Source organism: Chiroxiphia lanceolata, chromosome 2, assembly GCF_009829145.1.
Source record: "Chiroxiphia lanceolata isolate bChiLan1 chromosome 2, bChiLan1.pri, whole genome shotgun sequence".
In the NCBI taxonomy this organism is placed as follows: Eukaryota; Metazoa; Chordata; class Aves; order Passeriformes; family Pipridae; genus Chiroxiphia; species Chiroxiphia lanceolata.
Genome location: NC_045638.1, coordinates 25,156,990 through 25,182,379, shown reverse-complemented (window position 1 = coordinate 25,182,379; position 25,390 = coordinate 25,156,990). Strand labels below are relative to the sequence as shown.

The 25,390-nt window shown below is 39.8% G+C and overlaps 1 protein-coding gene and 1 long non-coding RNA gene across 5 annotated transcripts in view; one reads left to right on the top strand and one right to left on the bottom strand.

The window, feature by feature from the left end:
• Positions 1 to 25,390, bottom strand: part of COL4A2 (collagen type IV alpha 2 chain) — a 143,878-nt gene that overhangs the window by 93,528 nt on the left and 24,960 nt on the right. For 2 of the 3 annotated variants that reach the window (XM_032680321.1, XM_032680319.1), the window contains exon 4: positions 7,929 to 8,012. In XM_032680321.1, the coding sequence (XP_032536212.1) occupies positions 7,929 to 8,012 (84 nt within the window). Of the gene's footprint in view, positions 1 to 7,928; positions 8,013 to 20,339; positions 20,374 to 20,492; positions 20,546 to 25,390 lie in introns of those variants that run through there. The other variant, XM_032680322.1, reaches the window with a different exon arrangement.
• Positions 20,059 to 23,291, top strand: LOC116783071. 2 transcript variants are annotated; one of them, XR_004355455.1, is made up of 2 exons: positions 20,059 to 20,163; positions 23,186 to 23,291. It is a non-coding gene; the product is annotated as an uncharacterized LOC116783071 (long non-coding RNA). The 2 variants fall into 2 exon arrangements; XR_004355456.1 differs by lacking the exon at positions 20,059 to 20,163 and adding an exon at positions 20,802 to 20,877.

Below are 25,390 nucleotides of genomic sequence, written 5' to 3'. Positions count from 1 at the left end.
CCTGGCCCTAGCAGAAGTCCTGATTTGTTCTCTAGAGGAAAGACAGGCTGAGCTGGAGGAAAACAGGTCCACAAGGCCTGCCAGAATGTGGTGGAGCAGTCCAGTCTCTGCTGTGGCTTCCCTCACATGGCCATCATCAAAAAAAAACCCCCACAAAACCTTGATGTTGATCTAATAAGTATTTAGGGGTAGTCAGTCAGAGGGAAGGTGGATAATCAGCTTGGAACAAGGGATCAAATCTCTGATAAACTCAAATCTCTAGTTGATTATAATCTGGTAGAAGTCTTAGTAGTCTGGTACAAGGGAGGGACCAGTGGACACAATCTATATTATACCACTGGCGAGAGAGCAGAACAGGGATGTCCTAGGGATTAACTCAAGGCAGCTGTGTGGGAGACTGAAGTCCTTGCCAATTCCGTGGAACAAGAGAGACCTGCATAGGAGGAACGGACTAGACTTGTTCCATACAAAACGGAACAAGGCTGTTACTACTAAGAATTAAAAAGTTCACAGAGAAACAGTTAAACTAGAAACAGGAGAAGACTGACAGCCATGGAGCACCTGGTTCAGACTGAATGAACTTGTGAGTGAGAAATGGCTAATGCTCAATACATTCCTGAGAAGGTAAGGGAGGAAATGAATGGTCAAAAGTTGTAAATGCTTCTACAGCAATGCTATAAGATCTACAAAACAGGATTATGGAATTATACTACTTGGTAATAAATGACAACCCTGATATAACAGGCATCTCATGCTGGTTAAAGGAGGATAATCAGTGGCATACAGAGTTACTATACTAGTCTGTCTGCTTTACAGGAGTGATAGAAAATCACAGCCAGGGCAACAGCACTGTATGCGAAGACTACAACAAAGGGTTACAGAAAAAAAATACTTGGGGTAGAGGGGCACATTAGGAAATCCTTGTGGGTGGAAATAACAGAAAAGTAGGACTTGGTTTGCATTTAGGATTCCCCTGCTAAAGACATCAATAATTAAATACTTAGCGAAATTAGAGAAGCTGCAAAACTAGGTCAGGTAGCAATATTGGCCAATTCCAACTACCAGCATAATGTCAGGCACAATGCCTCATCCAGATGTGATAAGGAGGTAAAAGTTTTGGACACAGCAACTGACTTTTTCTTAGAGCAGTAAACCCTTGGACACATAAGACAGGATGCTGCTCTGGGTTTAGTCTCTGTGTTTAGTGCTGCACAGGACCTGCTTTAAGAGGTACTACTGGGAGAACTGCTCTGCAAGAGTTTCACAGTAAAACTGAACTTATTGCTGGTAGTGTAGTGGGATGGAGTAAGCCAAACAAATACATCACACAGATATCCAATTTCAAGAAGGGGAAATTCATAAAAATCACAAAAATAGTAAAAGCCTAAAAAAGCAGTCAAAAAGGCAAGAAGCCTAAAGCAACCTGGAGGCTTTTCAAAAACACTGTATTAAAAATCCTGGTAAACTATGTGTCACATATCAAAAAGAAAGTAAAATGGTTCAATAAAAGCCCTGCATAGCTCATAAAAAAAGCTAAGGAGGCTATTGTAGGCAAAAGGGTTGGTATTTAAAAAACTGCTAAAACGAACAGGAAAGCCCATAAGAAACAGATTAAGAGTAAATGGCAACTAGGACGGCTAAAACTGAATGAGAAAATTTTGCAGAAGACAATCAAGCTGACAGTAAAAAGATGTTTAAAGAAAAACAAGAAGCCATCAAGGGAAATAGCAGTACACGTGATGCCAAGGGCTTATAAGGAGCACTCAGGGATGATAAGGTCAGAGCAGAGACACTTAGTGACTTCTCTGCATAGGTCTTTACTGCTGAAGGTGTTTGAGAAGGTCCCAGATCCAAGTTATTCCTTGAGACAGATTAACTAAAGGTAAATATAAAGGAAGTAGATAAAATAGGTAAGGCAGCCGTTACTAAGTGAACAGGAGTGGGGGCATTCATCTGTAACTTCTGAAGGAACTCAAGTATGAAACTGCAGAACTGCTGGCCAAAGTGTGTAACCCAACATTACAAACTGCCACTGCACCAGTGGGCTGGTGCCAACCAAGCTTCCATATGGAAAAGAGGCTCAAGAGGAGACCCTGTGAACTGTGGGCCAGTTTATTTGACTTTCCTGCTTAGCAAGGCAGTAGTGCACCTTAAAGAATACAGTAACTGAGCACAAGGATATGCCGGGTAAAGCAAGCCTTAGTGATCGTAATATATTTGGATTCTCAAGACTATTTTGATAAACCGTTCTTTGTTAGGAAGAAAAGAATAGTACCTGATGGTCATATTTCAAAATGAAGACAACAGCAACGGGTCCTCTCAGACGTGTGCTCTAACTGGTTTTAGCAAAGATTTCAACAGTCATCTGCAGAAGAGACTGAACTGTGAAACACTGGAGTCTATAGATGATACTAATCTCTCTTAGGTTGATAAATGTGATGCTGGTGATGAGGAATGGGGAGATCTGGTGATCTCCCATGCTGGGAGATCCAGAAGGACCCCACTAAACTGGGTGGGCAGAAAGGCTTCAGTGTTGGGGAACATCAGGAATGATACTGAGAAGAAAACGATGGGTGTCAATTTGCTTAGTGCATCCATAATCCTGTGCTCTGTGTACACTTCTGGTCTCTTGCAGAAGAGAGAGTAGAATAAAGGGACTAAGGGTTGGAATGTTGCCTTCAAAAGAGAACTTAAAAAGGCAGGGATTTGTCCTTTTGGACAGGAAAAAAATGAGAGGGAATAAAACTGAGAATTACAAAATTAGGGAAGCAGTGAGCAACATAAACACAGAACTGCTCCAAGTCTTACAGTACTAGAAACAGGATGTACTCAATGAAACCAAAGGGAGATTTGTGTAGAACAGGTCAGACAGTGATTTATATAATTTATATAATTTGAGACATGACTGACATTAATTTGAGTAGTGAACTCCTTTGTGCCACTAGAGGTTGTGAAGACACACAGTTACAGCAGCTTCAAAAAACGATTAGACAAATTCAGGGAAAAACACAGATACTAAAGGAACATATAGATTGGGTTATCTTGGTATAAGTGAAATGGACTGCAGAAAGCTGCCAGAACTCTGTGCTCCCCATAAACAGCATCTCTTACTGCCACAGTTGGGAACAGAATAGTGGGCCACTGGTCCAGTTTGAGAAGATTCTTCTTATGTTCTAATTTTGCATAAAAAAGGGTATATAAAAAGATTTCATCAGATATATCAGCTTACACTAACAAAGAGATAGAAGGAGCTACTGCCATTATACCAGCTTAGAAGCCAGTTAATTGTGATGCACAAGAATTACACTAACAGTTGATAAAATTATTTTATTGGATTTAAACATCTCCCTAAGATATAATAACAGAATTTAGGTATTTATGTGTAATATTTTGTTGGTGTGGGTTTTTTTTTATTTTTAAATTATGATGAAAAAATCTAGATCTAGCCCATGTGTTAAGATTTAAACTTCTATGGAAAATGCTTGTAAGTGAATATCAGACACTAGACTTCCCAACTGTATGGCATCCAAAAGCAGACAGGAGTAATTATAGATGAACTGGTAATAGCTTACCCATGGCCACTGCATTAGTGAAAGCAACATAACAGATATCTGTAAGGGAGTTCTACTGAGCCCTCATGCCAGTCTTTGTTAAAAAGGAATGTTCAGGCATTCCCAAAGATGGCCTTTATGGGGGGACAAAAAGCTGCCTTTTAATTTCAGTTTCCATTATTCCAGCCCCTTGTAAAAACAATGGCTAAACGGCTTGAGCACTGTCAGACGCTTGACTCAGAAAGTACAAAGAGAGATTTCAAAAGAGTGCATTTTCTCACTCTACAGAAAGATCAAAAAGATTTCCACTCACTTCCACTTTCTATAAAGCCTTCTAGGTTGGTTATGAAGTGAGGTTGATTATGAACTTCAGTAGGTCAAACAGTTGGCCATTGTACTGAAAGGAGTTATCATTTCCTATGTAAGTGCATTAATGTTTAACAAATTTTAAAGGCACATATATTGTTCCCTGACCAATACAGAGTCTGTAAAGGACTATAAGTATCAAGATTTTAGGAGTTGCAATAAAAATCTAGAGGAAAAAGAAAGAAAACAGATGTTTTTAATTTGGGGGTTTTTTTTGTTCCTTTAATCCGGTGTTTCTGTTTCATTCAAAACAGAATTTCAGTACTGTATCAGTGTTTCCCTTTACTCTTTTCCCTCTTACTCAGGCATCTGGGTACTCCTTACACTATGTTCTCCACATGTAGCATAGGGAAAGGGTAAGTCTGTTGTCTTAGGAGAACAATTTAGGAGAAGTTGTCTTAGAAGAAAATGAGAAGATGAATCTGTCTCATCTTAGGGAGAAGATGAGTCTGTTGTCTTTCCCTTTTCACTCTGTGTCTTCCATTGAGGCTTCTACCATGCTTTCTTTACATGTGGATTTGAACACTCCTTCAGGAGCTTCAATTCTCACCGCAATGTCACTGAGCTTTTTGCCAGCTGTGAGAAGGGGAAATGAGGCAGAGGGTGATTCCCAAGCTTGGCTCCTGCAGCCTCAGCTCCAACCACCTGCCTAATTGCAAGGTATGGTTAGATAGATTGGATATTTGTTACCAGTTAACAGTAAATACAATGGAAAATAACTAAGCTGCAGTGAAAAAGAACAAAGGCTAGAGTGTCATTAGAGACTAGGAACAAAAAACCAACTTAGGGAGGAAATTCCCTTTACTCTTTCTACTTTGAAGGTGCGAACTCAAAAGCAAGACAGGAGGTGGGAACATGTGTGGCCCAAGAAATATTTGTTCAGAGACTCTTCTCCAAGCAACAGCTCAGCATTTGCTGTGAATTGCAAACATGGTTATCAGGAATGTCCTGATTCTCTAACATTTGAATAGGACCAGTTTTCCTCCTGGGAATGTTTGCAGGTGTTCTCAGAACACTGGGAGCAGCTTAGGCGAGAAGCAGGAGGTTGCGGGCTAGCTGTTGCCTTTGCCTAGCTGCAGAAGCTCCCAGACCACTACAGTGGGCAGATGTCACTTCTGCTGTTTTATTTTTCTGTCCCTACTGGATTTCAGCTGTGTCTGAGCCCAGGGAAAGTTGCAGGGCTGAACCCAGCCAAAATAGGATGGAGGAAAAGCTAAAACCACATATCTTTGTCCAGTAGGCCTGCTAAGTGCGTGCATTGATTTCTGCTAAGTTGCCTTTTGTCCCTACAAACTGCCCGTGTGAAGCACAATTCAACTTTCCTGTGTCTTCATGTCTACACTTATCAGTCCTGAAACAAAAGCAATGTAGACAGAAGCACAGGGCTTCCAGCTGTCTGGCGCCTGAAGACCTGACACAAATCACCAAAACCTAGCTGAATCCTCACACATCTCAACAGTGTCTCTCTGCCTCTAGCAGAGAGCCCCAGGAGGTATCAGTGGGCATATTTTGCAAAAACCCCTTTCTAAAAAACAAAAGTAATTGGATTAAGACAACTAATAAGCATCTTTACTCAAATGCTCTGTCTTAAGACTGCAACTGAATCAATGACAGCGAATAAAGGAGAAGCACACTTAAATAAGGAGCAGGCATTTCTTCAGACCTTTACTCCTTTCATAGTTTGCAACTGTATTTACCACTTCAATGAATTCTCTTCACTCAACAGCTGCTGACGAGCATTCAGTAGAAGGAATCCAAAGAAAGTGCTTTTATTTGCCTGGTTTTGAGAGACCTGTCATGAACAGACTGAATTTCCAGGGGACGGTAGGGCTGACAGCAGGCTGCAGACCTTGGCAGCGCTGCTCCCAACTGAGTTCCAGGTGTCCTGCAAGTGACAGCTCTGAAGCATCCAAGATGGAAAGTCACTGCAGCAGCAGGCTCTGACAGACTGCTTCAGTCACTCTTACAAGTGCAAACATGCAACATGTCTATTGTGCATGTAATGAGTCACCTCGAACAGAGAACGTGTGTCGTGCCAGATTATACAGAGGTTTTGTGAAAATAAATATTCCCATTGAGGATTAGCATGAGACCAAAAGCTATGCCAAATCTGACTAGACTCTAAAGGCCAATCTTGTTCCTTAAACCAGATGTTTAACAGAGGTTGTGACATCTGAAGAGATCAGCAGACAGAAAATACAGGCAGTGTATGCTAAGTCAGAATGAGATGTATCATTGTAGGGAGGTAAAATACAATTTTTCAAGTGTTATAGAATTCTGTAAATCCCTTTTCCCAATACTTCTTCACATCTTGAACAATTAACTACAAGCAGCAAAATATAATTTATGTTCTGTACCATACTCCTTTTCTATTTTTGAGTATCTATTTAAAGGGAGGCCAGCATGATTAGTAAGTGGGGTTACTTACTTTCCTGAGATAAATCCAAGAGTGAGAGTGGTGAGCAAGTACATAAAATCTGCCCTCACCTCTCAGTCTAGATGGTAAGTAACTCCCAGGGAGCTTCTCGTCAGTGGCGCCCGACTGCTTCCCTACTCTGGTAATTTTACATTTTCAGCTTTTCTAACCTATGCAGTTACTTCTGTTTAACTACCTCTTTTTTCTTGCAGACTTGGCAACTTGAAATTGAAGGTAACATGAAAAATATTTCAGTCACAAAAGTTGGTAGTTTTGCAACAGATATTTTCATGAACTCTAGTGAGTATCTTACAGCATGAGGTTTTGACTTTGAGTCAAAATTGGGAAGTGGCAGGAGGCACTTGCCAAACTTCATGTGCTGGATGATGAAGGTAAGGCAGTAACAGCTGGAGGGAGTCCCATGGGAAGCTGCATCTTGGGGTAGAGCTTGTTTGTCCTCAGCTTCATCATTTTGCCATTGGGTTATTGTAATGGAAAGCAGATCATGAGCAGCTCATGGTCAGGGGATGGGAGTATAACCATTACAGTCCTCATGGCATGATAACCTCAGGATCATCTGACTTGCATAGAGACACCAGGACTTCTGCTGTAAACAAGAGTGTTCCTTTCCTCCCACCTACACTGTGACTTTCCTACCACCTCTCTCTCCACTCAGACGTGGAGTCAAGCTTGAGGAATGCAATGGGAATGAGGACTGATGGCCTGCTGCATAGAGGGAAGGCAGAGAACTAAAAAATCTTATGAGGTTTTTGATAGCAGAACAACAAGCACATGACCTGCTGCCACATCTCTTGCCTGACCTATTCTTAGAGATGGGTGGATGGAAAAGGCTGAGTCACTGTCTCAGCTGCAGAAGACCAAGCTGTACAGAAGGAGCCTGCCAGCCAGGGCTCCCAGCCATACAGCATAGGAACTGCCCTATTTCTCAGAGCTCTTCATGGCAGGTGGCTAATCCCCTCCACCCCATCTCCTTTCCTCTGCCTCATTCCTCACTAGTCCTCAAAACAAAGAACAGACTATCAGCCACAACGTAATGCTCAAAGTCCTAAGCAGTTCCCTTCCAGCAGGGATTTCAGGTTTTGCATGCTTTCCTTCTTGCTTTAGTTTCTTCTTGCTTTAGTGGAAATCACACAGAATCACAGAATTGTTGAATCATTTATGTTGGAAAAGCCCTCGAAGATCATCAAATACATGTATCTCATGCATGCATAGGGTATCTTTTCAACAGATAACATTTCATCAGAAAGACTTCAAGAACATTATTGTTATTTTGTCCATATTCATTTAGCATATCCATTTAGTGCAGAATCCAATGACGCTATAGAACATAGCATCTCTAAAATTCTGATCTGATCAGCTTGTCATGGCCATCAGGTCCCTGGGCTACATTTCATAACAAAGTATTTCTTCAAATCTACAAGCTTTTGAGAAAGTAAAATGAAACAGCAGGAACTTTTTCCTGAAAAAGAATAATTGTTTTAATAATCTTAGCAGTCTGATGGAAGTCTACCTACAGCAAACAGCATTAAACTGGTACCATCAAGAATGTTTTAAAGGAAAAAAATGTTACTTACACGGCTTCCTTTTTCAGGGAAACACTGACATCCTCCACTGCAGTCTCTGCCTCCACATGGTCCTGTGTAACTCTTCTTTCCACCCTGCAAACCAGAACACACATAAAACGAAAGTTAAAACATATCAGCTAGAATACCTGGCACAGCACAATAAGCTTGGATTAGTAGACTCTCTGGGAATTGCTCAAGCAAAGACCAGGATCAGATCTAGGACTTGTAGTTGAAACTTCTTTAATCTATGCTTAGAAGCAGCCACGAGTGGCTTTCCAGTTCTTGGAGATCAGTGTCAAGAAATATAAGGCTACTTCATTCATTTCCTCCACATTTTCAAAACACTACCGCTCCACGCTAAGCAGTATCTCACACATCTTTTTGACACATGCAACAGATATGTCATGGAAGTGCAGCTGTTTGGATTCTTTAGGGACACAGACTAAGTCCCAGGTCACAATACAGTACACCCTTCTATGTATGCTCTAAATCATTGCTGTATTTTGAAATATTTATGGGTAGACATAAAGAAAGATGTAGATATCATGTTCAAAATCATAAGCCAAACTCCTGCCTTCTCCTCTTCAATGGTTGCCTATTCTGGAGGCACATATAACTTTCTAGCAACCAAGCACTGTGATGTAGAAGTCAGACCTAGCTTAAGTAGATGGTTCTGGTTACATCTCTTGTGCTTGTCCAGAACTACCTTGGCCTGGGTGGCAAATAAATGGATCACAAAATATGCACCACTCCATGCAAATCCTTGGATGGACTTCAACAGGCAGGCCAGCTCAGACTATACTTAGTAAGTGCCTGCATGAAACACAGCAGCCACAGTCCTGTTCAGAAACCTGAACAGCAGAGTTGCTGTGCATGCTGTGGTATGACTTTTATAACTGTAACTTAATAATTAGGAATACTGTGAAGACCAGCCATCATCCCAACCTAAACCCAGGGTTCTGAATGCTGAAAGTGCCCCACAGTCTAGTAAGTGATCTGGGAAAGGACAAAAGGATTTCTTGTCACTACTTCTGAAACTTGCTTGCCCCACAGGTCATTCTCTCTTCAGAAAAAGAGAGAATGACTGAAGTCCAGTGGCTACTGTAAGCCACAGACACTTATTCAGGGCACTTCGCATGCACTGCTCTTTAGAGCAAGGCAACCCAGCTGTAGGGTACAGAGTCAGGCTCTGTGTCACTTGCTCCCTTCCTGGCAACCTGATTCAAATGGTTCCTTCACTCTTTCTGTCTCCTTCATAGCTTGAGCACACCATCTCATGAAAGGGAGGTGAAAGGGGCATAAACAAGCCTCCAAAACAGGATGGGTGCTCTGAACTGCTATGCTGTTGCTTAAATAGGCAGTGATGCTGCTGTTGCTGCCTCTAGCGCTGACTTAAGGAGGTGAAACACAGAGAGGGACCAATGCTGCCATGCTCAGCATTTTTCTTATGGCTCTAAGCAATCCCCTACTCAACACCTGAGGTTTTTGGGTTATGTTTCTCAGGTATCCACTTCTGTCTTCACACTACCTGAAAACACAGCTTTGAGATTTGTATTCCTCCCCAGGAGCCAAATGAATAAAAGGTATGGAGCAGGCACCAAGCACTGACAAAGTCCTCCTTTGGTTATATTTGTACAGCAGGCTCTTGATCTTATGACAAGCAGTAATACAAAGTTCCTAAAACATGTTCATATGTTTGCATGAGAATGTTCATGTCTGTATCTTAACTATTTTTATAAATAAAAATACTTTTTTTCAACATTATATTTAATTCTCATGTTTAATGAAAGAGGTAAGGTTTTCATACTGATAAAAGAGGTCCACAGAACTGAAAACATGCCCTGAGCTATTTAAAGGTTAGGTGTTTTATTCAGGAAATTATTTCATGGATGTAACAGTGTTCAATGTCATGTTATGAATTCTGCTTTATTTTTAAGCTATTGTTTAGAGGAAATAATAAACCAAGGCAGTTTTATAAACTCCAGCAGCTTGCTATAGTTGGTCCATTTTTTAATTAAATATTTGGATGGTCACAAATTCACTATCTCTGTGGGTTTTTTCTCTTATTAAATTATTTGCAGATGAAATTTGCATCTTTTTCTCAGTATCCTTAATTTTAGAAAGTTTTCCCCTCGGTTCCTTTTCAGAAATTAGGAATAGTTCTATTAATTTTTATGAATGCCATGCAGATGTACGGCCTGTGTTAACATATTCCTCTGCAGGATGGAGGTGCCCGTTAAAGAGCAGTGTGCTAAGTAGTTTTGCTATTGCTAACAGTCAGTTTTGAACTTCCAGAGATCTTTTTTTAACTTTTAGAGATTTGTTTTTGTTGGTGCTGTAAATAACAGTATATCCCAGCCTAACAGTAACAGACAGATACAGTAATTTGATCATGTGAGTTTTCAATTTCGCCTACTCAGAAAAAAAACAAAGAGAACAATAAGTTTATTTCTCTTTTTTTAATTAGCAGAGTGACTCTAAATTTGGTAAAATGTTGCTAAGGAGAAAATAGAGCATGAATCAGAACTATGGGAAGATATTTGTGCACTCGTAAAAAAAAAAAAGGAGGCTGCTAATGCTTATTTCAAATGGAAGTTCAAGGTCTATTGTTTGTCTACCCACCATACAACATTTTAATTTGCATGCTGTAACAATACCAGTAGCTAATGTGGGGACACAATTGTTTTCTTCCACAATTTTAGGAAGCTTTTTTTTATTTATTATTTTCTCATTTTGTATCCTTTTATGCACACAGATTCTTCAGATAATGAAGATAAAAATCTGGAAGATTCTCCAAAGGTAGGGAACATAATGGGAACACATTTGAGACCAGCATCAATATACCTCTTCTGGATTATACTTGAGCTTTCCTTATTATATAATCTCCACTTCTTTACTTTTTGACTGCAAATGGAATGACTCTGGGAGCTTTTTGCCACAGGTACCATTTTCTGTTATCTTCCACTATCTATGAATGCTTATCCTCTCTCGAAGGATACGATCATGGCATAATTTTTAATTTTACATTACTGGGAAGTTACAGTATCAAACATTATGACTTATAAGCTTGTTAATGTTAAAAAATAAATGTGTTTAGGATTCTTCTAAAACTTTGCCAAAAACAATTATACCCATGGGCACACAATCAAGATGAAGGGAAACTAAACGGACATATATCAGTCAATAATTAGACTGCAAAAAACACAGTTTAAAATTTAGTGGTGGGCAATGCAATTTTAAAGTATTACAACTATTTATGTCTTGAGGAAATTAGATTTCTGGGAACATAACACCAGTGGTGACAACCCTAAGCAGTTATTTTGATTTGAGCAGGAGAAGCCTTTTTGGTCAGTGGAGGGAACAGTAAAACCTAGGACACAATGCACCCCATCCTAGTACTGGCATTTAAACCAATCGACTGCATGTCTCTCAGAAAGTACCTTCTGCTTTCTCTCAACCATAAAGGTGGGTGGAGGTGACCAGCTTACATACAGCTATCCACCCCCTGCAAAAGTGTAAGAATGGGGAGATGAATCTCCTGATTTGTACAATATGCAGTTAAATGAAGAAAAGTGTGCTTGCGCCAGAATGATATTTTAGGATAAAGCTGTCTGCTGAGAAAACTTTCAGTTTCTGATCTTTCTCATGTTTTGGATGATGCCTAATTCCACTAATCTCTAAAAGGTCCAGAGTCTAGGCAGAGTCTAGAAATGAGGTTTACAGAATCTAATTTAAGGTTTATGCAATATAGGCACAACATGTCAGACCATTCAGAGAATCTCATCAGATCTCTTTCAGACCTTTGAGCTAAATCTCATCATAGAAGGCTAAGGTGATTAGAAATGTAGCATAGGGTAACTGGTTGGCTGCCTCGTTTAGCCAACTGTAATAGTAATACTGTATTGAGAAAAAATTGCCAGGGTAATAGTGTCAGAAACACCAACTTTTGAGTGTAAAAAAATTGGGACCAATGATGAAAAAGAAACTAAGAGCAGGTTGTATATTTGGGAGGAATGTAGGCACGGAAACCAACATCCAAGAATGGTAAAAACATGGAAAAGAAAAAAACAGAGGTCTCCTGACCAGGCATGTCCCTGAAAGGCTTGCTGTGGGAAGGTGGGGTAAGAAGGCATAAACTTGTAAGGAAGGATATGCTTACACCTGAATACCAACTGCAGGAGGAAAGGAAGTAGAATTGTAACTCAGTAGGCCTTTTGAGTAATTTATCAGTATTGTTTATAGTGATTTTGTACAAATACTAATACGACTAACAAGATTACAATTACAATACAGAATTGTAATTCAGTATTTCTTACAGTGATGTAGTTGTGAATTAATATGAATAACAGCGATGTGTTACTTTGCCAATTAAAGCATTATTAGGTTCTTAGAGAGAAGTGTTTTCTTTAGTCAGCAAATCTTAAGTTATGTCTAAAAACTCCAGTCTAAAGGGGGAGAGTTGGATTTGTGGAGTAAGACCCCTTTACAAAGCTTTCACTTCATCCTGGAGGCACCGAAATATCTTGTCCATCTCCTCCTCTTGCTGGCAGAAGTTTTGCTTCTGGTCACACATACACATACATGTTGACTCAGCCATGTGGATTCCAATTTCAACTTGCTCTGGGTTCTGAAAACCAGGTAGAAACTACCACACATAAAGGGTTCAAGACAGACACCCAGCTCTTTGGGCAAGTGGCACAGAACTGCTTACATCCACAGTGTTCAAAGCTAAGCATTTCTAGAGCTGGCTTACCTGGTGGAGACCAGGTCAGAGCAGTCCAGAACAGATGAATATTTGCAAGTCACTCCCTGTCCTCTTTTATCTACTAGCTTAGCTATCTCCACAGGCGCCCAGCTCACAGACACTGACATACTAGAAAATGTGGTTACAGATCCTTTATTTTTAAAATAGAGTTGGAGAAGGTGATGGAGTAGCAGAAAACTGAGAGAAGCAGCTTTACTCAAGTCCATTCACTGCACACAATAGCACAACATTCAGCACAGACTCTCAGGAAATGGGAAAACTAAATGCAGATCTCTGATGGAGAAAATCAAACAAACACATACATGTAGGAAAGCTTTAACCAGAAGGCTGTGAACCAGACCAGAATGGATGGAGAAAGGGAATGAGGAAAGCAATTTAATAGAAAGGGAGAGGAGGGACTTTTCTGACTCTTTTTAACATCATTGGGTCACTGTGCTGGGATGAATACATTTATCATGTTCAAGGAATGTGAACACTACTTAAACACAAGCAAGAGAAAACATGTAAGTAACTGCCACTTATGTTTGTAAAGCTTGTATATTTGCCTAGTGTAAATACTTTTGCATTTTTATGTATGTGAAATAGCAAGCATAAAATATGGGTGTCCCAACGCAAAATCTTTTTTGCCCTCTTGTTTTCTCATAATTTTTTCGTCCCCAAACAACATTATTTCTGTACTTATGCACCTTCAGCCAACAACAGACGACTTAAATGCAGTTTCCTTCAGTCAAACTCTTAAAAAACCCAGAAACATACATGCAGTTTTCTTTAAAGTTTTCCACACATTAATGATTTATTTGTTGCTAATCTTGGCCACACTTGAGTAACTGTCGTCTCTGTGTGCCCATTCAAGTACCTTCACTTTAAGGCTTGGTATACTAAGAAAGAACAAAGGCAATCAGAGGAGAGGCCTCAAAGTACAGTTCTATGAGTACAGAAAGACCAGGAAATATAAGCCATTTCCTCACATACAGCTAAAAAAAAATTACGGAAATTATAATGAAAATATTGCAACTGAGAATCAAAGACTCTGCACACCGACATCTTCTTTGATAAAGTCTTTTAGGGTGCAACTGTGCATTAACGTCTGTCCTGACAAGCCCCGTTCTGTTCACCAAGACAAGTTTTAGAAGGTCTGTGAGCTTGCTGAACACAAACTGAACTATGATCTGGGGGTGCTGACATACTGCATGTTTCTGCAGTGGGGCAGTGTACAGCACATTCGAACAGCACATTCTTATGCTTCACGTGAGACTTCAGCCTGGAAGTCCCAAGGGAATTCTTGGCATGCCTGCGAGGCAGCCAGCCCTCTGTGTCACCGCCAGGGAGACCAGACTGGCCCACACCTCCAGTATGAACCTCTGCTTCCACATTTGACCTTCAGCTGTTGAAATGGACATTATTTTCAAATTCAGTTTATATAGCCCTGACTTAGAAACATTAATTTTTGCTTCCTTCAAAAGAAAGAAGAAAAAATAAAGTAGGAGTATGACAGAGTAGTCCTGCTGTTGATGAACCAGACAGAGAAGAACTTCATTGGATTCAAATGCGACAGCACAGTTGTATTTACTCAAACCCAACATTTTACTCCTTAGAGTCGAAAACATTTGTTGCCTGTTGCCAAACTTACTTCTCTAGAAACATGTAAAATAACCCCCTTCAAAACAAGTATGGAGAACACTGTCAGCGGAGGAGGCCTGGATTGCCCAGTAACAGGCTTGGTCTGTCCTCAGAGTTACAATGTCAAAGATGGAACCAGACATCAAAAACCACCTGCCCATAGTCCAGCAGCTACCAGCACTGGACAGTAAGATCCCTGTGAAGACCTTAACTGTCAAGGGAAAGGGAGAGATAAATAGGCACAGTCAGAGAGGAAGGAAAAGATGTGGGTGTGGATGCTCTCTCCAACTGTTCTGAGAATTATTTCACCAAGAACTAATTCTTTCTTTCATATTTGAATGGGAGCCAGGACCTTTTCTAGACTGGATGCATAGCAATTGGAATAATTCAGCATGTGACCTCAAAATCTTCTGAATGTTTACACTTCCCATCAAAAGTAGGGGGAGCCATATATTTACATATCCTTCAATATGAAATTCAATGAAAAAAAAACACTGGAGGAGGAAACTGGTCTCAGGAGGAACATGAAGAGACTTACCTCCAGCTGTATGATGAGAGCTGGTCTCCTAACCACTGCCTAATGGAACCTTCCCAATGCAATGAGTAGAGCAATACTTGTGGCAATCAATTATGAATTATCAACTGGTGTGGAGTTTCACATGTTGTCTTCCTCTTGTGATGGAGTATACAGAGAAAACCAGGAGGCAAGATGCCAAAAAAGCAAGTAGTTTGTTTCGGTTCTGTGTCCTGATGGGCATGAGAATGTCAACAGAAAAGGAGTATTGAAAAGTACTACTGTTCCCAGGGACTGGGATGTCTGTGTTTGATGTTTAGGGTGATGGAAGGAAGGGCAAGAGAATATGAAGTCTCTGATGCTAAGAAGACCCAAATAGACAGAAACTTGTCTTGTCAAGTGTGTCTCAATAAGTATGTTTGAGCCAGCAATGGCAAACACGAATTCTGTATCTCTCAGAAGTGAAGCTATAAAAGACTTTCCTCTTATAGACTGGCTTGTGACTCTTGATTATATGAATCTTCTGGCACACAGCCTTGGTTTGAAGGCTGCGTAGTTTCACTTCAAAGTGAAACTTCGCGGCTCCACATGTTCTCTTTATTTGAGGTACTAATTTATCATCCCTTCTTCAAATTAAAAAGTTCTCTTGTTGCAGTCTGGAGACACTGCCTTGGAAAAACGGCAGAAGCCAGACAGGATACAGTGTGAACTTATTCTTCACATTTTCATAAAAGCATTTCTAATTTTATGGCTTTCATCCAAACACATATTTATCCCAAAAACCAGAAGGAATCCAGAAGGAGCTGCTGTGATATAGTAGGTATTCCAAAAAACCCCCCAAAAAGTATGATCTCTAGGAGGTTGAGTCAGAGAGTAATTCTTAAACCTGCCTTAGTATAAAGCATAGATACTTGAATAACTGTCCAGGAGTCTTGCCCACCTGCCCAATGTGAGTTTGTTTGCCAACAGCACACTTCCAAGCAAGCAGTGTATGCTGTGACATCATTTTCTGTTAAGAAGTCAGTGAATGAGAGTCTCATATTTTACAGGTAATGAAGTTGGATTCATCTGTATTTTGCCTTTTTTCCCCCTCATAGAGATGATTATATGTTATCCTAAGAAAGAAACTAGAATATAAGATGGGAAAAATCAGTTAAACACTTTACAATGTCAAACAGTAAGAAGTAGACACCACTCCTCCTTATTGTTGAATAATCTGTAATGCCATGGGAAAGTGAATCTTAAAAAACAGCCACAGGCCTCTGCATGAAAGTGCTCCAGCTTTCAGGGGCTAATGAAAAAGGGTTAAGATGCAGAAGGCTTTTCCTAGAACAAAACTGCATCCAGAAAAGGAAGAAAAATGTCATCTGGCACTTCTCTATTTGAGACAGGTAACTTATCTGCCTAAAGAAATAAAAAATTTTGTCTTAGTCATCAAATAAGGCTTGAATATGTGCTAGAAAGAGAGAGGTGATGCTGCAGGCAAACTAAGCTCTTGGAAGAGTGTGCAGCCATGGTTAAAAATACCTCCTACATCTTACAAAGGGGCAAATATTACATAGACATTAACTGATACCTATGACCCACAGTGATTACAGAAGGACAACAAAACTGTTGCTCAGTTTTACCGAGACCAGAATTGGGTTTGCTTGCAGAAAAAACCCCTACAGATATAAGCCCAGTAAGACTTTTCTGTGCTGCTCCCCTTCTGCTCACCCTCCTCCGGTGAGAGAGGGACAAAGGTAGAGGCAATGAGTTGAGTGAGTTTTTAGCTAAATCTGAGAGAAAGGTAAAGGATGTAGCAGTAGCTAAAGTAAAATCTGGATTGGTAAATTAAAATTTGTTTTGATATCTTGTTAACTTTATTCCATCTTTGTAAACGCATGCTTTTAGAGATGCATATTATTTTAGTCTACTACCTTTTCTTATGAGACAACGGACTCTCTATTAACATTTAACATGGCATTCCTCATCTAAAAGGGTGGTGGTCTTTAGAGCAACAGTGCTGTGATACCTTAACATGAGTCCTTATTCCCAGCTGCCCATCCCTAGAAATTAAATGTATCTCCACAAAAGCTACTCAAGTGGTTTTAAAAAGTAGTACTACAGGAGTCAGAAGTAGTGTTTTCTAGTTATCAGCAATGAATAAAGTCCTCTGACTTGCCAAAGTAGATGTAATCACTTGCCAGGGAATCCGTGACACTGTTTCTCTTTTAATTTTTATTCTATTATTTTATTTATGCAAACCGCTGCGCATTTTGTATTTGATCTGCACGAGGCTTATGCAAGGTGCGATTTAGTGGACAGTGTTATCACCTCATATGTGCAGTTATACTGCACAGTGGATCAAGAATATTTTCCATAAAGGAATGAGGTCAAAGACACTATCAATCCTCAATCTGAATTTGGCTGTTGTCCAGTATCTTATATTACTGGAATAAAATCTCCTTTCCCATCCCTAAAAACAGAAAGACATTTGTTCACATACTAGTAGCATAATAATGAAACACAGCATCCACTCATTAAAGTAGCAATTTCTATATTTAACTACTTCTGGTTTCCGAAGTCTAGTCATTTTCAGTTCTGGAAAGACATCCAAATAATGATATCATTTGCTTGAAACAATAGAAAGTCTGGATACTAGTCTATATATGGAGATATTTTTTTTTACTCTATTTATAAACCACGCCAGTTATTTGACCTGTCTAGTTTACTCACCTACGTAAATTGGCAGACGCAGGAAACTTACTTAAGAACATATTATTCTTAGTGATTGGTGAATCTTAAAAGTTGCTAAATCATACTTCAGATAGGCATCCAGTATTTCTGAAAAGTCATCTGCACTTATTACACTAAGAACAAACCAGCCTGCAAATGTAGGAAAGATTTTTGCTTTTGAACCAGCAGCAATGTAATTGCACTAGCCCTGCTCGTGAGGAAGGGACTGACAGAAACCAGTTGTACAGCTGTTTGCATGGCTGCAATATCTATATTTGTTCACTGCAGTGTGATGGTGCCATGGTTTCCCAAAATGTGAGCATAACCATTGAAATTTTATTCCTGTTTCATGTTTTTTGTAATTACTTAAAAATGATTGTGTATGAGTTGCTTTTATCAACTGAATTAGTTACTTTGTTTTCCTCTGATAACTGTTTACAGACATAACCTGCTGACCTGGTTCTACTTCAGAGATCCTGGGAGGGTTCTTTTTTCCCTTGGGAGGGATGAGGTTGGTGACAGTTTTTAATGGCCTTTTTTAATCTTGTGCCTGTAGAATCAAATATAGCAGAGAAATAAAGAGAGCTGAATTAAGGTTCTTCCTGCAGAATAATTTAAATTCCATTTAGAAATACAACGAAGAACTGTAAGTAAGGAATTACCCCTTAAAGCATGATTTGAAAGGAATGGATTTGCACAGGTTTATCAGTGACAGCACAGATTGACTGATACTGCTTTTATCATACATGCTGAAGGGCAAGTCCAGTCCAGTACAATGCTTACAGCCCTGACTCAGTTTTCAGAGTTGCCTGTTAGACAAATGACTCTAGTGGAAATATTAAATGTGGAAGTTTGCTATGCAGTTTTTCAGAACCACTTCTTGGGACTGGACTGGTATTTCCTTAAAAGTGAGAAGAATGGGTAAGAGATTTGCAATGAACTGGAGAAAGAACTGCATTTGATCATGGAAATGTTTACTGCTAACTGCTTGGTCAGATGCAACACCCACTATTTCCTTTCTATTTCAGTCAAGAAAAAGCCCATGAGAACTAGCTTTCTTACTGACCCATTTCACTTTTCACTTTAGATTTCAAAACTTAATCTCTTCCCTGAAGCTGCCTTCTCTCTGCTCTGAGTTGATCAGTGTTGCCACTGTTAAAAGCCTTGGGTAAAGATATAGCAGATAAAGAGGATCTAACATATCAGGACTATATGAAGGTATCTGTGAAAGTTTTACTATTTGCAATGGAGTCAAGGAAGGTAATCTAAAATATAGAAGAAAGTATTCAGTAAAAGACCAATCTCTTTCTTGTGGACATAAAAACTGATAGTCAACTATCGGTGATAATCTCTTCTCATATACTTCTGATTAGGAAAATGTCTTCTCGTATGAGAAAAGAAAGGACCTGCAAAAGATCTTTTTTTTTTTTTTTTTAAGATGTCCCAATGAGCATTAAGACCACCAAAAAATTCAAACAGAAGAAGCATTATAATTCCTACTCATAAAACTCACCCGATATATTTAAATTCCTACTTCTACCAAAAAGCTCTTTTAATTACTTACCTGCTCAGGGGAAAAAAATCTATAACTCAATATAGTGTACTTGTATCTGTAGATTACAAAATCTGAAACCTGGAATGGCTGAATTAAGATATCCTGTACCCTAAAAAAATAAATGAGTTTTTTCACTGGATGTTTCTTCATCCGTCATATCTGCTTCCCCATAAATTTCATGGAAGGAGTGGGAAGGTTTTTTTTTTTTGGGGAGAGGTTCCATTTAATTCAAAATATCCCTTTGACTATACAAGAATATTACCACAGCTATACCATAAAACAATGGATCAAGGGACAATAATGCAGAATTTACATTTATTTACCCAAAATAAAAAAAAAAAGGATTCATCTTTCCCATATGTGCCACTGACTTTAGACTTAAAACCTGCTTGGATTCAGTTTGGCAGCTGGGCTGATTTCTGCAATGTTGCAGAACTGAGTTAAATGCACTCTTCCATAGTTACATGATGAGTCATTAGTTCAGCTTGGTCTAGGACCCAGGACCTTCCCAGCTCCCAGTTCATTTCCCTAAATAACAGACAAACACTGTCTGCATTGCTGCAACTAGTCTTGTGGCTCAGTCTCCACACCAAAAATGCTCTTATCACAGAACAAACAACTAACATACTGAGATTATAAACAACCAAATATCAAGTTTCTTTAAACTGACTTGAGGGATGTTATTTGGCTTCTCTTCCACATCCTTTTTCACTACATGATTGTCTTTTGGTGAACAGATGTACAAAAATCCAGAAATGCTCATGCCTTGGCAGTAGACAATAGAAAATAGACAAGAATAATGCAAGGAGCACACCTACAATTCACTGTATCAGAAATGATATGGGCTAGACTCTTAGAAGTGGTGGAACAAACCCTGCAGTGCTCATCAAGCTCAAAGGTCTTAGCAACTGGTAACTGATGCTTTATTCAGAATATGTTTCTTGTATATTGTGTAGACCCCACCTAACTCAGGAACAATAGCCCTAAATTTGAAATCCGACAGAGGTTAGCAGAAGACTGGATGTGTGTATTCAGCTTTGCCATATGCAGGTTTCTGTGGAACTCCTCATAGGTGATGTTAGCTCAAAATGCTGATTTTGAGAAAGAATGCCAAAAGCCTGAGAATGGATCTTACAAATACTTTGACAGAAATGGTGTGCAAATAACCTAGGACTATAATGTCCATGTTCAAGGAATATAATATTGCTAAAAAAATAATACCCCCCTAAGCTCTATTGCCTTGCTTACCTTCTTGAAACTTTAGTGATTGTATCTCATGACCCTGTTTGGAAGAGATCTGCTAATTAGAGACCACTAATGAGACTGTTGATGTTTTCCGTATGTACCACCTTATTATGGCAGTGGTCTGGCCTCCTGTTAGAGACCAGATTTGTATCTCACTGAGTTGTTTGATTGGGTCGAATCAACCATCTTCTCTGTGTGTTGTGTGTGGGGGAAGGGCTAGGTCGAGGCCTGCAGGCAATGGCCAGGCCTGTCCACAGGGCAAGGCCTGCGGCCAGCGTGGACCCGCGGTCGGAAGGCACATGGTACGGGGACCACGCGGGACACCCACCTGGTAGCCTGCCCATACTGTGCCCCCTGGAGCCTCTGATTGGCTATGGCACCCCTCACTTTGGCCAGGGGGACAGTGAGGGGTCAGTGACCCCAATGTCCCTCCTGGAGGGCACGGCCACAGTAGCCAAAGTCTATAAAAGAGGTGCACACATAGGCTCCATCTTAATTTGGCCTTCTGTCTCCGGACCAGTAAACCTGTGTCCTCTTGGCAGTAATTATTTCTCTCCCTCTCTTTCTTTCTTTACTCCTTCTTCTCTCTTTTCTTCCTTTACTCTTCCTCTTGTGGCAAACTTAAAAGCGATTGAATGGTATTTCACTTAAGTTGTGGTATTTCACTTAAGTTTTGGGTTGGTGTTTGCTAAGTGCAACGAAGGTTCCCTACTCCACAGCAAAGCCTGCTGCCTAGTAAAAACCTTGGAAGAGTGTAGAAGCAGAGCTCAGAATACTGTTGGGGGGGAGGAAGGGAAGTCCGTTTGTTTCTAGGAGCCTGTTATTAAGTGTAATGCTTTTGTGGAATATTTTCCTTGGTTGTATGTTGCTTCTGTAAACCCTTTTTGCCAGAAAGACTATTTTCTCACTAAATTAAAAGAAATCACTTAGAGAAAATATGTAGCTTTTCTCCTGATGTGAATTCAAGGTATCAAAGAACTCAGATTCTGAAAAAGTTCTGTGTGGGAATTATTGAGGATCGAAATTAAAGTGTAACACTGAGTAAAGCTTGATACTTCTGGACTGGGGAGTAACACCTCCCTAAAACAAAAACCTGAAACAAAACCCAGTGGCTTTTCCCTGACATAAGATGCAAGACTCTTCTAAACTTAAAAGTCTGGTAGAGGAAAAGAACTCCACATGTAGCCTGAGGAATCAGACCTCTAGTGAATCATTACCATAGGTATGGCTCAACCACCAGAGTGTTCTCCAGGGGCTCTTTGCTCTACCCCACAAAGCCACAGCTTCATTTTCAGGCATCAGAAGATAACAGAAAAATCACATATTTGTCTTGTCTTTCTTTTCCATGATCACGGAAAAGTCAATATCTACTCCATATTCAATGAGCAGGATAGATCTCAAATGCAGTAAGTTTCTGGAAGAACTCTACTACATTTCCCCTCCTAGCAGAACATTTAATTTATAAAAGATATTTCAATGCTTCAGCTGCTGACAGCATGGTAAAACAGTTTCATTGCTGCCTCTTCACTAGATCCTTCCTTCTTTGTTCTTTTTTTCCAGTGTTTAATAAATTATTCCAGTTGATATTTGAAAGGCAGATCTTTTTCATGAAAAGGCAGCAATACTGACACATGCTGGATCAATAATTAGGTTTTGAGTCCTGTCACAGTTTATCAGCAACAGCTGTTGTCACACAGATGGATCTCACCAAGCACACATTTGAGGGGCTGAGCACTGTTTGTTCAGCATCTGCAAGCTGCGTAACTAGAGCCTCATTTCTCCATCTAATGGAGATAAGCAACGGTCCCCAGAAAATTCCCACTCTCTCATTATATTGTTTAATTTGTAACCTCTTCCCTTTTGTATCCTGAAAGGTAAGAAGAGGGATTCCCTAGTCAGATCCTGGAATCTGTTTAACTGAATTGGAAAGCTGCTAAAGCAAGTCTTGGAGGCATTTACTCCAAACCTCATCCACTTTATTTCCTTAGTGTGTACTTACACACACACACAAGTGTAATTCGTTTTCCAGCTGTGAAGTGTAATAGTTTTTCTTCTGGCTTCTTTTCTTTGCTTTTCTGGTTTTTCTGCCACTCAGGCAACTGCTTCTCCTAGCGAGAGATCCCAGATCAGCTGCTAACTTTGTTTCAATTTCAATTTCACTGCTCAAGTACAATCTTTTAGCACAGTTGGACAATTTCTCTACAGTTCTCAATTTTCATGGTGCTAACTGTTCACACAGTCCATTAAGAACATTTATTCTGCTGTTCTTATTTCTGATAACCCAAGCATAATATTTAAGTTTCCCAGACTTTAATGAGTGCTGCCCATTACCTTCCTTATGCATACATATGTTCTTTCCTTCTCTCTGTACAACACTAGGGCACCAGATCATTTGGATAACTCCCTAAAGTAGATTACAGTCACACTAACATTAACTCCTATTTTGTGGCATTACTGATTTCTGCTGCCCACTGTTACAAAGAACACTGGCTTTAGTATCTTAGGAGAGTGCTTGTTCCTACTGGTGTTCCTGTGCTTCTTTATTATACACAAGCTAGATTTTGAAGTTTAGGTCACCACTGATGCAGCTAGGCAAGATACTGGGAAAAATGGGCATGATGAAAAGAATCCTTTAAGATCTTAGTATGTAATAATAAAGCCCTCTTATGGAATTCCCTTCTCCAATTCACTGAGAAAGGGTATCTATAGTAACAAATTTCCAAGAAATTCTTGTGACATTTCAGTGCCCTGCTTCTTCTTATTCATTCAAAAAAAATCTTCTAATGCAAATAGGCAGTTGGTCTGAACTCAGTTGTCCCACTAAATCCAATCGCATTCCTTAATGACAGAAACTCAGCCTCCTGTTGCATACTGGAGAACTTCATTACCATAATAAAATGTGATGTTCTTGGATGTGAATTCCTGCTACAATGTGAACTAGGATTGCAAAGCAAGTGAGAAAGATTTTTCTGCTTCTGCTGCTTTTATCATATTTAGATAACTAAGAGAACATTAGTTCTTGTGTTTTCCTCATTAAGCCACAGCAATAATATAAAAATCATGCAAAAAAGCTACTCTTAAAAATCTCACAATAGCAAAACTCTCATCCTCCACACAAATTTACTTCTTTAACTCTTATAGACCCAAACCCAAATACGACAGTCTTTGTACAAAACCACAACAAACGTAACTATTACCCCATAGTGGTAAGACCAACTCTTCTGTCATCCTTTTCTAGTAACAAGGGACCTAGATGAAACATGACTTACATGACCAAAGACAACAGTTATACCAGATGCTAAAAGCAATAGGATGCACTACACTACATTGTTTGGGTTTCTATATTGACCAAACATACAAGTTGTTGGTCACCCCTGTTCCCTATCTTATCTTTTTTTAACAATTCTGTTCTTTCAGGGGGAGAGCAGTACAATGCTGACATGCTTTGCTGTGTCTATTTTGCTCACAGTAGCTGGCACAGCTGGCAAAAGGGATGTTAACTTGTTTCTCACTTCCCCTCCAACCCCCATCATTCCCCATTCCAGGAAGGCAGTAGGAAAAAAGGGATTGTTCTTCTGAATTGCACATCCGTCAGTCTCCTCCTGGGAAGAGACAGCTATTTCTTATCTTGGCTGTTTTACATCACTGAGATGTGAAGGGAGAATTTGAAGGAAGGAAATCAGAGAAAAGACAGAGAGACTTCTATGTTTCAGAGCATTGGAAGGAACTGCTGTCTACGTATCAGAAGAAGGGTGGGGTGGTTGGTTGTGGTGGGGACAAGAATGCTGTAGGTAATGAAGAGCCAGAGAACCTCCACTGATAAAGAAAACTTTTGGTGGAAATATCTTTGATCTGCTATCCTTTGCCCTTTTGAAAAAGACATTTAAATAAATATCTTTGCATTATTTTGGCCTACAAACTTCTTGTCAGTAGCAACTGTCCTCTGAGATCCTAAAGGAAAGATGCATCTACGTTATTCACGCCTCAAAGACTGAAAAGAAAGGAAAACATCCTTTTGCACTATTCCAGGACACACTGGCCCTGGAAGTAGAGGCTTATGGCTAAATCTAGTATAAATAATGTCATTTGGTAATACTTCAAGAAATGACAGCAGGGTTAATTTAGTCTTCCCTCTGGGGACCAAGAATGAACACATGGGTTCTCTAAGAAGACACAAAGAAATTTTAATTATCTCATTTAGAACAAACTCTGTTTAAAGGACACAGATTTGAAATGCGTGAGGGGCAAACTTCAAAAGATTAGGAGTTAAAAGATAAGCATCCAAAATGTAGAGTACTTATCTGAAGCTTATCGGGACTATTTGATGCTCTGTGAAATGGTACCAGAAATCCTGTACCAGCAGGCCTTCTGCAGTAAATCCAGAACTTCCTTTCAGGCTAGAAACTTGATCTGTTTGGTGATAATTCCTCACCCCTGGACCTTGTGTAGAGAGAGCCTAGCATGAGAACTCGAAACCCAGTAACTTTAGAAACTCCTGTCATGGAAGTGCTAACCAGGCATTTCACAACTCAAAACTCTTCATGCAGCAACAGGAGCTTGGACAAAATCAGCCAGTTTCCCCTGTGACAGCAGATGGTCTGAAAAGCAGCCCCTTCCCAAGAACTGCTGTGGACAATGACACTTCTCCACAGCCTAGAAAAGAAACATCATCTCTTGGCATCTGCTAGTGAGGGAAGGGAACAATGAACCAGGCTTTATCAGGTTTAATTGAACATTTATTTTCCAGCATTTTGGACCTTTGTGTTAAAAACCACTAAGTTAAAAACTGTAGAAAACGATATGCAAAAACACATTTACAAAAAATGCGGTAACTATCCTGGGGTAAACAGCGGTCCTAATAAACTGCTCTGGTCCTGAGAAGTGGAAAAATGTGTCTATGTGGGGAAAAAGATTCCAAGCAGATTATTTCTTCTTTTTTTCTTTCCTTAGGAAAGAAAAAAGACTTAATTCAGTAAGACTGTTCTGCGTGGCTGGGGCTCTGCGTGGATGCCTGCACCGCTGCCCTTTCTGTAAAGGACCAGAAACACGGCAGG